This window comes from Salvelinus namaycush, unplaced genomic scaffold, assembly GCF_016432855.1.
Source record: "Salvelinus namaycush isolate Seneca unplaced genomic scaffold, SaNama_1.0 Scaffold560, whole genome shotgun sequence".
Lineage (NCBI taxonomy): Eukaryota > Metazoa > Chordata > Actinopteri > Salmoniformes > Salmonidae > Salvelinus > Salvelinus namaycush.
In genome coordinates, this window is record NW_024061265.1 from 83,282 (window position 1) to 100,128 (window position 16,847).

Here is a 16,847-nt window from a genome sequence, read left to right on the forward strand (position 1 = left end):
AACTATGACAGACAAAATTAGAAAAAAAAAATCCAGAAAATCACATTGTAGGATTTTTAATGAATTTATTTGCAAATTATGGTGGAAAATAAGTATTTGGTCACCTACAAACAAGCAAGATTTCTGGCTCTCACAGACCTGTAACTTCTTCTTTAAGAGGCTCCTCTGTCCTCCACTCATTACCTGTATTAATGGCACCTGTTTGAACTTGTTATCAGTATAAAAGACACCTGTCCACAACCTCAAACAGTCACACTCCAAACTCCACTATGGCCAAGACCAAAGAGCTGTCAAAGGACACCAGAAACAAAATTGTAGACCTGCACCAGGCTGGGAAGACTGAATCTGCAATAGGTAAGCAGCTTGGTTTGAAGAAATCAACTGTGGGAGCAATTATTAGGAAATGGAAGACATACAAGACCACTGATAATCTCCCTCGATCTGGGGCTCCACGCAAGATCTCACCCCGTGGGGTCAAAATGATCACAAGAACGGTGAGCAAAAATCCCAGAACCACACGGGGGGACCTAGTGAATGACCTGCAGAGAGCTGGGACCAAAGTAACAAAGCCTACCATCAGTAACACACTACGCCGCCAGGGACTCAAATCCTGCAGTGCCAGACGTGTCCCCCTGCTTAAGCCAGTACATGTCCAGGCCCGTCTGAAGTTTGCTAGAGAGCATTTGGATGATCCAGAAGAAGATTGGGAGAATGTCATATGGTCAGATGAAACCAAAATAGAACTTTTTGGTAAAAACTCAACTCGTCGTGTTTGGAGGACAAAGAATGCTGAGTTGCATCCAAAGAACACCATACCTACTGTGAAGCATGGGGGTGGAAACATCATGCTTTGGGGCTGTTTTTCTGCAAAGGGACCAGGACGACTGATCCGTGTAAAGGACAGAATGAATGGGGCCATGTATCGTGAGATTTTGAGTGAAAACCTCCTTCCATCAGCAAGGGCATTGAAGATGAAACGTGGCTGGGTCTTTCAGCATGACAATGATCCCAAACACACCGCCCGGGCAACGAAGGAGTGGCTTCGTAAGAAGCATTTCAAGGTCCTGGTGTGGCCTAGCCAGTCTCCAGATCTCAACCCCATAGAAAATCTTTGGAGGGAGTTGAAAGTCCGTGTTGCCCAGCAACAGCCCCAAAACATCACTGCTCTAGAGGAGATCTGCATGGAGGAATGGGCCAAAACACCAGCAACAGTGTGTGAAAACCTTGTGAAGACTTACAGAAAACGTTTGACCTCTGTCATTGCCAACAAAGGGTATATAACAAAGTATTGAGATAAACATTTGTTATTGACCAAATACTTATTTTCCACCATAATTTGCAAATAAATTCATTAAAAATCCTACAATGTGATTTTCTGGATTTTTTTTCCTCATTTTGTCTGTCATAGTTGAAGTGTACCTATGATGAAAATTACAGGCCTCTCTCATCGTTTTAAGTGGGAGAACTTGCACAATTGGTGGCTGACTAAATACTTTTTTGCCCCCCTGTATGTGTGCATGTGTGTGTGTGATCCATGGCTGCTCCAAGTCCCATTGATCTATTGCGAATTGATTGTTATGTTGTATTGCTGTGACCAGGGACAAAACATGGCTAATGGAAAAACACAAAGCACATGGTGCTGTTGACATGCCTCTACTTGATTACAGTCTTTGAAAAACATGATTTTCTTCTTATGTCATATCTTTCCCTTTGCTTTTATGAAAGAACAATAACATCGGTCTGTTTTCAATAACTGAATATTACTATGTGCACATACTGTACCTGTCAAAAGTTTGGACACGCCTACTCATTCCAGAGTTCACTATAATTATACAATGAAAATAGTAAATAAAGAAAAACCATTGAATGAGTAGGTGTGTCCAAACATTTGACTGGTATTGTCTATCTGAAGGAAATTCCACCTTTGAGGTTTGATTCTCATTTTCTATATCCCATACTAAATTAATATACAGTGCCTTGGGAAAGTATTCAGACCACTTGACTTTTTCCACATTTTGTTACATTACAGCCTTGGATTAAATAAAGAAAAAAGAAAAAAGGTTTTTAGAAATGTTTGCAAATGTATTAAAATAAAAAGCAGAAATACCTTATTTACATAAGTATTCAGACCCTTTGCTATGAGACTCGATATAGAGCTCAGGTGCATCCTGTTTCCATGGATCATCCTTGAGATATTTCTACAACTTGATTGGCGTCGACCTACGGTAAATTAAATTGATTGGACATGATTTGGAAAGGCACTAACCTGTCTTTATAAGGTCCCACAGTTGACAGTGCATGTCAGAGCAAGAACCAAGCCATGAGGTCAAAGGAATTGTCTGTAGAGCTCCGAGATAGGATTGCGTCAAGGTACAGATCTGTGGAAGGGTACCAAAACATTTCTGCAACATTGAAGGTCCCCAAGAACAAAGTGGCCTCCATCATTCTTAAAAGGAAGAAGTTTGGAACCAGCAAGACTCTTCCTAGAGCTGGCCGCCTGGCCAAACTGAGCAATCGAGGGAGAAGGGCCTTGGGTCAGGGAGGTGACCAAGAACCAGATGGTCACTCTGACAAAGCTCCAGAGTTCCTCTGTGGAGATGGGAGAACCTTCCAGAAGGACAACCACCTCTGCAGCACTCCACCAATCAGGTCTTTATGGTAGAGTGTCTAGACGGAAGTCACTCCTCAGTAAAAGGCACATGACAGCCCGCTTGGAGTTTGCCAAAAGGCACCTAAACACTCTCAGACCATGAGAAACAAGATTTTCTGGTCTGATGAAACCAAGATTGAACTCTTTGGCCTGAATGACAAGTGTCACATCTGGAGGAAACCTGGCACCATCCCTACGGTGAAGCATGGTGGTGGCATCATCACTCCCTTCCGATATTCTGTTTGAATGATACAATCTACTGGCGCATATAACTGTATCCAAGTATTTATTTTCCTGTCATATGAAAATATATTGTACCCTTCACTTTGAAAATTGCTTAATGTCTGTGCAATCATTTTGAATAGAAAACATGCTACAGTATAAATTCATCAACCATCACACCAACAAGTTTTTGTGAGAGAAGAGAGAGGGAAGAGTTTTGATCTAGGGAAGACTTCCTGAGTAGAGGTCTGAGAAAGCCTTCAATGTGTTGGCTGACTAATAGATTGCGGAGAGAGGGATGAGAAATGAAAGGAGGGCTGGGTCATTTCTTACCCAGAGGACCATGGTTCATTTCCCACAAACCTGTTGCAGCACAAATGCAGCGGTGACGGGAGAATAACCACCAAAACCACACTGTCCTCCCTCCACAGCTCAACTCTTACATCCCACCATTCATCCACCCGTCCACCTCTCCACCCTCCATCACTGTGATCCCTGTGTTAGTCGAGAGAAAAGAAAAGAGAGAGAGAGAAGCGTGGTCCGGAAAGACAAAGACAGATGGTGAGAGAGCGGTAGAGAGAAGGGGGTGGTTGACTTTAAGTCAATGATTTTAAGTCAATTAATTTCAGACAAAGAGGAGGGGAGAGAGAAAGAGGGACTGATACACGTTATGACAAGGCATCTTCACAGCTCATTGGCAACAAGGCAACATGCAGGCACAGTCTGAACGCATGACAGACTCCACTGCTACTGATAAGAGAGAGGAGCTGTCTCGTATCAGCACTACTGATGTTGTCACAGCAAGCCTTTGTTTGGGCTCTTGTGTTTGTAGACTAATGCCCAATACCAAATCAACCAATAACCCCTTATCATAGACAAAGACACTTCAGTAGATACAAAATAATATGGTGATAGCGCTACCTCTCCCATTTTGCTGCTGCCTATCCTTTCAGATCTTCACAAGGGCCGAGATCAGAGCTATTCAAATACCTTCTTTTCTTTTCTATCTCACAGTTATTGAACATTGATCATAATTGTAACTGATTGGCCAGAGAGTTAAGTGGCATAGTGCCCCAAGTAGGGTTGCAAAGGAAAGGTATATTAATTGTAACTTTCTAAGTTTACCAGCATTTAATACGAAAATGTGAATGACAAAGCTGTAAAACGTTACCCTAAATATATCCCATCAATTTAGTGACTACCGTGGGTGTTTAATATGAGAGTTTCAGCGTAACATATCATTTTAATTTTTACAGGCTTTTGTTTACTTTACTTTGTCAATATACTTTTGTTGTAAATGTTTTGGCGTCACATTGGTGGCAGTTTTGAAAATAAGTCAGTAGTTGGAAGAGTTGCAGAGTTAATTGCATATTATGTCATTGTTAATTAGATACATTTTCCATTAATTAGGTAATTTTCTCTTATGGTCTATCCACTCAAAACTCATGGACAATATGGACATAGATATTGATTATAGATTATATTTTATATGAATACATTTTTCTAATTTATTAATGTATATATTACCAAAATTACCATAGATTACCGGTTAATTACCAACATTGCTGAAAATTCCAGTAACTTTGGTAACCCTAGTGTTGAATCTGAATCAGTCTCTGATTGGAGGGAGAAAATGAAAACAACAAGTGTTTTAGCACTCCGGGATTATTATTGGATATACCTGGTTTAAAGGATGTAAATCCCCACATTAAAGGCCTCAGACAGAGCTAATGGTCTCTCAGAGGTAACTTCTCTTTCACTGACACAGAAGAGCAAGAAAAGGGGAGAAGATTTTCCATTCAACAGAATACATTCAACAAACAGACAAAGCTGCCATATTGCAGTAAAAACACCCATCACAAAAGCATTCAGATGTTAGGAGTGGAGAGGAGAGTGTCTGACTCGTTGGTGTAACATGTTCTTATTCACCTTACAGAGAAAAAGACAGAAAACATCCACTTGACCCAGTAATGAGCACAACTGCTCCCATCAGCACACCTGTATACATACACACACACTGAGGAGCAGATGGGATAGAAAACAGGCAGTAACACTCTCCAGGAACCAGTTGTCTGTAATGCATTATGAATGTATCATGTGTAGTAGATTAAGGCATTTATAGAGACAAGAGGAAGAAGGAGGATGGGAAGAGGAGAAGGAGGGGAGGAGGAGGTGCTGAAAAAGACGAGGACAAGGAGAAGAAGGAAGAGGCAGTGTATCTGTACCCTCTGCCTGCTGAGAGAGGAAATGTCCAGCTCAGTGATAAGGCCAGTCCAATTGATGCCTGTTGGATTTAAACACAGCCTTGGTGTTCCCCTCCAAGTCTGGCAGCAGAATGCCTCTGTAATTACTGAATGGCTCATTCGTACTTCCTTTCTCTTGAAATAAACTGAGAAACGTCTCTTTTGGAGCAACATGAATATTTTCAATGCTTCCCTTCCTGTCTTCCTGTTCCCCTCTGGGCCCTGATGGATATTTGGTGGTCTGAGCTGAGCTGAGGAAACAGTAGCGGTCTGTGTGTCTGCTGAGAGGAAAAGAGGGTGACTGAGTATATCTGAAGGGGCAGATGAGAAGTTGTAGTGATGCTGCACTAGTCACTACAGAACATCACGTTCCCCTGCTCAAACTTTGCATACATCAACCAATGGTTGAGTGCCACGTCATCGACTGTGCCGTCGGCACTAGATTGCTATAACATATGATGTGGTTGTTGTAAGATGTATGCATTGTAAGATTTGACATCAGCGTCAACAACGTCTGAGCAGGGGAACACGACCATAAACATTTAATTCTGATGTTTGACCTTTCAACTGTGTGGCATCATGGTTATTCAGAAGCTTCAGTGCAGGAAAAGGCATGGTGAAACCCACACACATTGGGAATGTACTACAGAAGCGTATTATTGGTGATAACAAGAATCGTTCATTTTCATTGTGAAAGTGTAATTTACACAACACATAAATTACACTGTAGGCTACTTCCCCACAAAGGGGATGTACTACAGATCCGAGTATTGATAGAAGGAAGGATTCATTTTCATTTGGATATATGTTTTGACAGTGTAACCATATGCAAACTTCAATTCAGTGTTCTAAAGTATCTCCCTCTCTTTTGCGCCTTCATCTGCACTGATCTGACAAGAAGAGGGAACCAATATGGGGAATGACTACCAATACTTGTCTCCTCACATCAAGGTAAGTAGAAACATGTACAAGAAGAGGAAGTTATGTTAGATTTTTGGGATGCACCCAAGCTATGTTACTGAACCCCAAATCACCCCCATAGCAACTATGCACCTTTGTATACCTGAAAGGATTGTATGGGTGTGAGGAATATAGCAGAAATCCAACGTAGGGCAAGGTGGCTACTACCACATTACTTGTATCTATGCTTTTAGTACCTAGGGGGAAGGTGCTGGAGATTTATTTGGCATTCAGTGTGTGTGTGTCTATCTAACCACCTCAGACAATGTGAAGATCAGGAGGTGGGAGGGAGGAGCTCCAGTGTGGGAGGGAGGATAATGCAGCATTGTACAGAACTTCACTTCTAGACTCATTCACTGACAGGGACCAGAGGAAATGCAATGCAAAGGAATCACAGGGGAAGAGGAGAAAAGAGGGCTCAGGGCTAGACGGATTACCAGGATGCGTACTCAGAGAATGCGCTGACCAGCTGGTAAGTGTCTTCAGTAACATTTTCAACCTCTCCCTGACCCAGTCTGTAATACCTACATGTTTCAAGCAGACCACCAAAGTCCAAGACCACCATGTGCCCAAGAACGTCAAGGTAACCTGTCTAAATTATTATCACCCCATAGCACTCACATCTGTAGCCATGAAATGCTTTGAAAGGCTGGTCATGGCTCACATCAACACCATCATCCCAGACACTCTGGACAGATTCCAATTTATATAACGCCCCAACAGATCCACAGATGACGCAATCTCTATTACACTCCACACTGCCCTCTCCTACCTGGACAAGCAGGAATACCTATGTGAGAATGCTGTTCATTGACTATAGCTCATCGTTCAACACCATAGTGCCCTCCAATCTCATCACCAAGGACCCTGGGACTGAACACCTCCCTCTGCAACTGGATCCTGGACTTCCTGACGGGACGCCCCCAGGTGGTGAAGGTAGTCAACAACATATATACTCCATGTTCATCCATAACTGGGTGGCCGCGCACGACTCCAACACCATCATCAAGTTTTATGATGACACGATGGTGGTTGGCCTGTCCACCGACAACGATAAGACAGCCTGCAGGGAGGAGATCAGTGGCCTGGCAGTGTGGTGCTAGGCCAACAACTTCTCCCTCAACATCAGCAAGACAAAGAAGCTGATCGTGGACGTCAGGAAACGGAGGGCCGAGCACGATGGGGCTGTAGTGGAGCAGGTCAAGAGCTTCAAGTTCTTCTGTGTCCACATCACTAAGGAATTATCATGGTCCACACACACCAACACAGTCATGAAGAATGCATGGCAATGCCTCTTCCCCCTCAGGAGGCTGAAAAGATTTTCCATTGGACCTCAGATCCTCAAAACGTTCTACATCTTCACCATTGAGAGCATCTTGACTGGCTGCATCACCACTTGGTATGTCAACTGCTTGACATTTGACTGCAAGTTGCTACACAGGGTAGTGCGTATGGCCCAGTAAATAACTGGGGCTGAGCTCCCTGCCATCCAGGGTCTCTATACCAGGTGGTGTCAGAGGAAGGCCTTAAAAATTGTCAAAGATTCCAGTCACCCAAGTCATAGACTCTTCTTTCTGCTACTGTACGGCAAGTGTTACAGATTCACCAAGTCTGGAACCAACAGGACCCTGAACATTTTCTACCAAACCATAAATAGTTTGTTAAATAGTTAACTAAATAGCTACTCAGACTATCTGCATTGACCCTTTTTGGACTAACAATTTTGCTACTATTTACTATCTATCCTGTTGCCTAGTCACTTTACCCCTACCTATATGTACATATCTAACTCAATTACCTCGCACCCCTGCACATTGACTTGGTACTTACCCTGTGTATATAGCCAAGTTATCATTACTCATTGTGTATTTATTCCTCATATTATTATGTTTCTGTTATTTCTATATTTTATTCTCTGCATTGTCGGGAAGGATCTGTAAGTAAGCGGAAGTAAGCATATCACTACACCTGTTGTTTACAAATCATGTGACAAATACATACAGTCTTCTTCTAGATTCCAAATCAATCCTGACCCCTGTTCCCTTGGTACTGATGTACAGTACATCTGAAATTATTAGATAGGTGCAAGCGATATTGCAAAGAAATCCACAAGTTTATCAGAAGGCAAAGTGAAGCATTTGTCATATTGCTATATCTGGACCTTTCAGATCTACAGAAGTGGCTACGGGGTAGAGCTCCATTTGGAATTCAGAATTCTTTCTGTTCAGTGTCTGTGGACTGACATGCTAACAGGCTTACCAGCTAATATCGCCACACTGTGAGCAAGAGGGAAAAGGAAAATAATGGCACGGCAATGTGTCCGAGTAGAGAAATACAAACCAAAGGTTTTATTTATTTTTGCCTCCTTATAGCCTCCCCATAATGTTCGAAATAATACCTAAAATAAGGAAAATAAAAAAACATTTCACTGTTTCAATTACATCCACAGAGAAACAAGCCCAATGTGCAGACATTCATTTCATTTCAACCCCACTCCTTTTTTTCTTTCAAAAGCAGATCGGTCAGCAAACCCCAGTCCTTCTGCACCACATGTCGGTATCTGTGAAGGATTACCAATAGAAGAGCTCTTACAGAGAGCAGGCAAAGAACTGCTTTAATGCATCACTACATTAACCCAAAACACTACAAATGCTATTAAGAAGCACGTCGCAACCCAAGGAAAGAAAAAATATATATAAAACATAATGCATTATGCAACTGAAATCTGCATGTAGTAATCACACCAAATCACTGTTCAATAGCCTGTCCTTCAACTTAGCCAAGGGGACCTGGGATAAATCAAATGCAATCATACTAAATGGGTTTAGATTCAGTAACATAAAAAAGAGCTGCTTTTAGAAAGACGTGTAGCTTAGCTCCGATAAAGAAAGGGTTAAACCTTAGCTGCAGAAATCCACTGCAGTCTGAAAACATTTGGCTGATAGCAACTGAACAGCAAAATCTACGCTCTTCTCTCCACAGCTCTCCCTCGACAAATGACTCTCTGTCTAGATTTTGCTTGGTTGTGGCTGTTGGTTTTCTTAATCTTCCAGTCTTTTATTGCAACGTTTGGCACAGTACGAATTGGTGCTTTAACAAGCTTAACCTGTGGAGACTGATCTGATGTTAGGGCTTGTTGTTCTATAAACTGCTGTGGGTATAAAGGGGTTTTACTGCATTCTAAATGGTCAAAATTACAAACAGAACAGTCTTCCCCAAGACAGCTCCCTCAATCAATCATCATATAGGCTACCCCCACAGCATCTCAACATCTCTCATTTTTAAATAGAAGTTACGAGTTATTAGAAAATAGTTTAAATTGTACTTTATTTTTTTAAATATAATCTTCCACCACCGTCCTCATAGTATATTTATTTTATATTTTTTATATTTCTATATTTATGTATAAGCATGTACAAGAGAGAAAAAACTGTCTCTATTTTGCATCCTGTACAAAATAAAGTTACTGTCTTCTTTGTGCATTCTATTGCATGGACTGGTGAGCAGAGAGAAGAGGAGGAGAGGAGGGGGTAAAGTCAGATCCATATAGAAATCCACTGAGTTAGATTCACACAGCTAGATCCACAGTAAGGCCAGCATGAGTCCCCTAGATCTGGGTCTCTTGGACCTTCTCCTTGGTGTGAGTGGTCTTAATGACGTACGGCTCTGCGATGGTGCTGATCAGGCTGTGATGCTGCTGATAATACTGGCGGCTGGAGGAGCGATGCAGGGAGTTTCCCAAGTTGTTATGGGTCCAGTGAGCCCCGTAGGCAGCTCTGTCCCTGTCGCTGTCCCTGTCTCTGTGTCTGTCCCTGTCTCTGTGGGAGGACGATGAGGACGACGAGATGTATTCCTTATTGAAGACGGTGCTGTTGTGTTCCAGTAACATGGGCAGAGCTAGCCCAGTCTCCTCAGACCCGCTAGAACCTGATCTGGCCGATGGAACCTGGGGAAGTTCCTCGTCCATCTGGATGATCTCAATGGTCCGCGCCGCCGCCACCGTGCTCCGCTGCTGGTGCCGCTTACGCAGCTTGTAGAAGGCAATCAACATGGCAGCGGCCAGGAGCGTCACCGCAACGAAGCAGCCAATGATGATCTTGGTTGTCTTCATGACCTCGTCCAGGCTGGGGGGAGGGTGGATGGGGCCACGGGCCGTGGGGAGAGATATCTGGCGGGGGGTCTGGGTGTTCTGGAGCAACACAGTGGGTGTGGAGATGAAGACGGGCTGGAACACGGAGGGCGAGGCTGGGATGGTGGGTTTGGGTTTGGGGATCTCCTCTACGGTGGGCTCCAGCACCTCCACAGTCAGTGTAGTGAAATAGGACAGGTTGGAGGTGTTGAGTTCGGCATTGCTGACATTCAGGTAGGCCGAGGCGTTGGAGTTACCCGCCATGTTAGTCACCATGCAGGTGTAGACGCCTGTGTCCGATGGCAGAACATTGGAGAAGTTGAGTGTTCCGTCGTTAAGGACAGAAATCCGAGGGTGAGCTGAGCCGTGGGTCAGAACGGTCCCATTAGGAAGCAGCCATCGGACCGATGACATGGAGGCTGTACGACACTTGAGTTCAGCCACTCTCTCTGCAGAGATGTTGAGGTCCCTGGGAGCATCCAGGATGAAGGGAGCAGAGCACTGGAATGTGGTCTGGTCTACCTCCACCAGGTATCGTCCTCTCATGTGGGCAGGGGAGTGGCAGCGGCCGCAGCAGGTGGAGTTAGTGGGGATGTACTCCCTGAGCCACCAGGACAGCCAGACCACGTCACAGTCACACCTCCAGGGGTTGTGGTGGAGATGAAGTTCCACCAGGTACTGCAGCGGGGCAAAGAGGTCGTGGGGGAGAGACGACAGGTTATTATGGGCTAGATTCAGCTCCACCAGCGCCGTAATGTCATCAAAAGCGTTCCTCTCAATCACGGTGATCCCAGAGTTCATAATCCAGAGTTTCTGTAGGGAGCACAGGCCGCGGAACGAGCCAGGCTTCATCACAGGGAAAGTGTTCTCAGACATCTCCAGCTCCTCCAGGCCTGTCAGGGGTGACAGGACAGGCATCTCCATAAGGTTACACATCCCCAGGTTCAGGTACTTGAGGTTCTGCAGGCCCTCAAAGGCCCCGTCAGAGATGTAATCCAGCCTCCTGAGCTCGCCCAGGTCCAGCCTCATCAGAGAGGGCACCCTGTTGAAAGCGTAGGACGGGATGCTCTCGATGGGGTTGTTCCTCAGCCACAGCTCTCTCAGCTTGGACAGGTACTCAAAGGCCCCGCTGGGGATCCCCGTCAGTCTGTTGTCAAACAGCTCCAGGGTGTTGAGGCTGGTCAGGCCATTGAAGGCCCCCACCTCAATCTGCCTGATGGCGTTCCTACCCAGCTGCAGCACCTCAAGATGGTGTAGGTGTCTGAAGGTGTCAGCTTGGATGGTCTCGATGCTGTTCTCCATCAGGTTGAGGTACCTGGTGTTGGTGGGGATCCCGGGGGGCACCCTGACCAGGCCACGGCGCGTACACACCACCTTAGCGAGCTGGTTGGTGCAGGAGCACACCGCCGGGCAGTTCTGGGGGTTAGAGGGAGCACCCAGACCGGCAGGCTGGTACACACTGAGAGCTGGCACCATGGTGAGGGCTAGCAGGGTGAGCAGGGCTGCGTTCCAGGTGGGCTGCAGAGAAACCTGGCCCACAGGACTCATGGTTCGGAGGACTCATTATTCAGCATGGTGGGGGGAGACAGACGCTAGAGGAGGACACAAAACCCTCCTACCCTGGCTGGAACAAGGACAGGGCTCGCCACGCCATCGATGGGACTGGGAGACGCTACGCAGAGACAGACAGGGAGAGAAAGTGAGATAGAGGGAGAGAAGAAAAGAGAAAGAGAGAGGGAGAGTAATAGAGGGGAGGAAGAGAGAGAGTGAAAGAAGGGGAGGGGGAATAGAGGGAGAAAGAGAGATTAAATTGAAGGCAGAGCAGCAGCAGAAGCAGAATGCTTTGCAGTGATAAAAACAAACGGTTGAAAACCAGGATCAATCACCTACCTCATTAGTTCTGAAATGGCCTGTTTCTTCTTCCTTTACGAAAACCAATCATAAACCACAGCCGTGTAGTTCACTTCAATGGAAAATCAGAAAAGTGAAAAATATATTTAATTCTCCTTCCTCTGGAATGTGGTGGTAATGTCCCTGTGTTAACCAATGGAACAAGATGTCTCCTGTTAGCCAGTGGTGAGAGGAGCAGAGCGGAGTGGAGCAGCGTGTAGAGACTACAGGCTCGGTGGGAAAGGACAGGCCGTGTGGGTTAAGCTAAGCAGGTGCCTGGCGTCCCCCAGCCCCCCTCCTCTCCCCCTCTCCCTGCCTGCAGCCGCAGACACACGGCCCCCTCTGTTGACGAATCAAACTGCTCCATCACGCAGTATAAACCAGACACACTGAGCAGAAGGAAAAAAAATTACAGAATTAAAATTATAAAAAATCCCCCATTTTGGCAGGTCCTCGTGCATGTGAGCGTGTTCATGTGTTTCTGTGTGTGTGTGTGTCGGCAGAGAGCCCTCCGTCTCTGTGACTTTGCCGACGGCTAGCTGGTGCCTGATTAGCCCCGCTCTGATAGATGGAGAAAGAGAGAGATGGAAAAGCTAAAGGACTCCCGATGCAGTCACCCCCCTATTCTCTCTTTTTCTCTCTTCTCTTCTGGTCCTCTCCTTGCATTGGTTTGCCTGGCTGTGTCTATAGCAGCTGCAGCCTGCCGCGTGCAGCATAGTTAGCAATAATCCAGCGATTCCTCCTGAGGGGGTGGGGGGGGGGTGGAGAAATGGTGGTGCTGGTTAGAGAGGAGGGAGGAGGGGAGCGCAGTGCTGCTGGAGCTACGCTTTAGAGAGAGAGAGAGGAGTAGATTCCTGTTGTGTGGATGCGATGGTGGCTGTGAAGAGTATATATCTGTAGCTGGTATCCGTAAAATGAGCCAGGAATGGGGGGCTCCTGGCCTGATGCCCTCTCCCCTGAGGTGTGTGTCTCCTGTCGTATCCCTCTGTCTGTCCTGGTTGTCTACAAGTTGATCCCCAGGGCTGAGCTCAGGACTGAGGGCTGTAGGTATGAGGTGAGGTAGCAAGTTGTGGCAGTTAGCTCTCTGTGTGGCTGAGAAGCTCCCGACTGGCTGCTGGACTACTGCAGTAACCACGGTGGAGGAGAGAGATAGGAAGAGAGAGAGGGGGAAAGCAAAAGGGAGAGTGAGCGAGCGGAAGAGAGAGAGGAGGCACACAAGCAGGCAAACAGGCATGACACCGTCGCAGCATCAGCAGCATTCCAATCCCCATCTCCTCTTCTCTTCTTGTTATTTATTCTACAGCCTCTCTTTTTTCCCTGGGTGTGTGTCTTGAGAGGAGCTAAGACTGTCTCTGCCCCCTCCCATTGTCCTTCAGTGGGAACGTGAATGTAATGCTGACGCACTCCTCTCCCTCTCAGCCACGGCTCAAACAGCCACATACACACGCACGCACGCACGCGCACACACGCTCATACACACACACGCACACACACACACACACACACACACACACACACACACACACACACACACACACACACACACACACACACACACACACACACACACACACACACACACACACACACACACACACACACCCAGCCAGCCAGCCAGCCAGCCAGGCTCAGAGCAGTTCATTGGTTTGATGCAGTGTTCCTTTGTATTAACAAATTCACCCCCCACTCCCTTCTCTCTCTCTCTCCATCTCCCTCCAGTATCTCTGTTAACTGTAAACCCTCAGAGTATTTATGTGTTTCTTCCCCCTCCCTTCTCCTTCACAGAGCACAGTACACCAGTGCTGCTGTACAAATACATTGTATTGTGTGTACCAGGCAGTTTTTCCCTTGTAATTCATTATGCCACTAAGTATTAACCACATACATGATGGCCACAAGACCGAACAATATGATATTGTTAGTGAGGTGCTGTGTGTGTGAGTTTTTGTGTGTGTGTGTGTGTGTGTGTGTGTGTGTGTGTGTGTGTGTGTGTGTGTGTGTGTGTGTGTGTGTGTGTGTGTGTGTGTGTGTGTGTGTGTGTGTGTGCGTTGGGGGGATCTCTGACATCATTGAGGCTGGAGTTGACTGCTTCTCTCTCTGCTGGATAAGCTTCTCTCTCCTCCTTTCCTTCTCTCATTTCATCTCCTCCTCTATCTCCCCTCCTCTCCCAGATAGACCTAGAGGGAGGGAGGGAGATAGTTGAGCGATGCTAATGCACAACATTTTCAGTGAGGAATGAGGAAAAGAGAGAGGTTGGAGGGATGAAGGGAGAGCAGAGCTGATAGCGCTGGATTATGTGTCATTTGAATGCAGGAGAAGGAGTCTCCCTCCCTCTCTTTGCCTTTAGTTAATGGCCACCTTCCTCCCTCTCCATCTCTCTTTCCATCTCTCTTTCCATCTTTCCCTCTCTCTCTGCTGGTGTTCAGACTTGCTCCTGGGGGTGTAGTAAAGAGCTGTTAATTTCACACCAGAGCAGCGCTGCTGCCTCATTTTGGCATACAGCACATATAGCCAATCATATACACCGCTTCGTCAATTCCATTTTAATTCAAGTCAATTTAGGAAATGAATTGGACATGATTTGAATTGAAAATGCCATCATGTGAAGAGGGTATTGTAGAACCCACGCTCCATGTCCAATCAGCTTTCTGAATTCACTTTAAATTGAATGGATCTGGACTGGAAGCAGGGGTATTGAACACTTTAAAGTAGGACACCAGGGTTAGGTCAATCCCGTTTCAATTCCAGTCTATTCAGGAACTACGTTAAAATTCCAATTCCAATTCTCTTCAATGATTTTCAATTAGATGTTTTTGGTTTACTTTTTGAATTGACTGGAATTGAAATGGAATTGAGCCCAACCCTGTAGGACACTGTTAGGTTCTAATTCTCAGAGTAAAACACTCAACGGACATTATGAAAGATTAACCAAGTGTATTCTGCCCAGAAGGTTAATACAGCTGTATTCAAACAAAACATGTTTCCACCACCACAAGTAGATATACTCAAATTTAGGCACTCCTCCTTCTCTCCAATCCTTACATATTTCATGGTTCGACAGGAAGACGAAGTGATAGGATAATAAACCATTGTTTCTCACTTAAGGGGATCTGACCTGACCTCAGCCCCCTTGATGCTTAATCCAAAGCTCTCCACCCGTATCCCCTATAGCAATCCTGTGACTTCCTCCCATCCACCCAACACATTCCAAAGCCATCTGGCTCCTACAGATAACCATTAACTTCTGAAGTAAAAACCAGTCCATATCACTCCTTAGATACTATACTTCTGAGTATAACAATGTTCCAAGTTTCACCCAGAATCTAACAACACTAACACACTTTGTCTATATGTGGCTCAACTAAGCAGTGTTGGTATTTCTACACACTCTCTCACTCTCCTCTCATGTGCACACTACTTACAATGTCTAATGTAATTCTGTAATGCATAATGGTTTTGTTATTATAGGCTACTATAAAATGGTATAGGTCATTATCAATGAAAAAATCACAATATGGTGCGTTGGATTTGACAACTACATGCTGTTTTCAACGGATTGTTAAATAAATGTAAACTATTTGTTTTTAATATCATCATCTCTTGAAATGCATAGTCAGAACTACACATTTCCGATTTGTACACATTTAGCTCTATCATCAGAGTTATACAGCAAGTAACTTACCGCTTTTCATGACCAGTAAACATCAATTGATCATGTAATTTAAGATAAGTGAGGGTACCTGTCCATGCCTATCCATTTGGCATGTACTGTAGCTAGCTAGCTAGCTAAACAAACAGCGTTTCATTTAGCTTGCTTCATTCGAGATATGGAAAGATTTGGCAAGTCCTCGTCCTGGTAAAGTTGTCTGTTGGACTACTGTCATCACCACTATTGGCAAGCAAATCAAGCAATATTTGGATATAGCCATCTAGTTTATCCCCTGAAAGTTAGCTTGTTAACTAGCCATATTGAAGTGATCTGTTGTTAGCTAGCTAGCCAATTTGACGTGGTCCATCAATCACTGTAGCCTATCATGTCTGTCAGCAGCAATTGTGATTAAACACTTTCAAAAACAATGTTGAAAAGGGGATGCTAGGTAACTTCACTAGGTAGGCCTACAGTGCCTTCGGAAAGTATGCCGACCGCTTGACTTTTTCCACATTTTGTTACGTTACAACCTTATTCTAAAATGTATTAAATTGTGTTTTTCCCCTAGTCAATCTACACACAATACCCAATAATGAAAAAGCAAAAACAAGTTTTTAGATTTAAAAAAAATTATGTATAAATAAAAAACAGATGAAATATTACATTTACATAACATTTCAGACCCTTTCCTCAGTACTTTGTTGAAGCTCCTTTGGCAGCTATTACAGCATCGAGTCTTCTTGGGTATGACATTACAAGCTTGGCACACCTGTATTTGGGGAGTTTCTCCCATTCTTCTCTGCAGATCATCTCAAACTCTGTCAGTTTGGATGGGGAGCGTTGTTGCACAGCTATTTTCAGGTCTCCCCGGAGATGTTCTATCGGGTACAAGTCCAGGCTCTGGGCCACTCAAGGACATTCAGAGACTTGTCCCGAAGCCACTCCAGCGTTGTCTTGGCTGTGTGCTTAGGGTCATTGTCCTGTTGGAAGGTGAACCTTCGCCCCAGTCTGAGGTCCTGAGCACTCTGAGGCAAGTTTTCATCTTTTCCTCAATCCTGACTATTCTCCAAGTCACTGCCGCTGAAAATTCAAAAAGAGTAAGAT

General features: G+C 45.0%; 1 protein-coding gene across 1 annotated transcript; it reads right to left on the minus strand.

Moving 5' to 3' along the window:
• Positions 1 to 9,682: 9,682 nt before the first annotated feature.
• On the minus strand, positions 9,683 to 11,752 carry LOC120041851 (leucine-rich repeat-containing protein 4-like). The gene is made up of 2 exons (XM_038986720.1): positions 9,923 to 11,752; positions 9,683 to 9,853 (listed from the first exon to the last, which is right to left on the minus strand). Exons 1-2 carry the CDS (start codon positions 11,750 to 11,752, stop codon positions 9,683 to 9,685), a joined length of 2,001 nt encoding a protein of 666 aa, XP_038842648.1.
• Between the last annotated feature and the right edge of the window lie 5,095 nt (positions 11,753 to 16,847).

Bases quoted from the DNA above. Each gene is read 5' to 3' on its own strand.
- LOC120041851 (XM_038986720.1), bottom strand. From the start codon at position 11,752: ATGAGTCCTGTGGGCCAGGTTTCTCTGCAGCCCACCTGGAACGCAGCC. The intron at 9,854-9,922 runs ATCTCGTCGTCC...AGCGACAGGGAC, and splicing joins CCGTCTTCAATAAGGAATAC to AGAGCTGCCTACGGGGCTCA.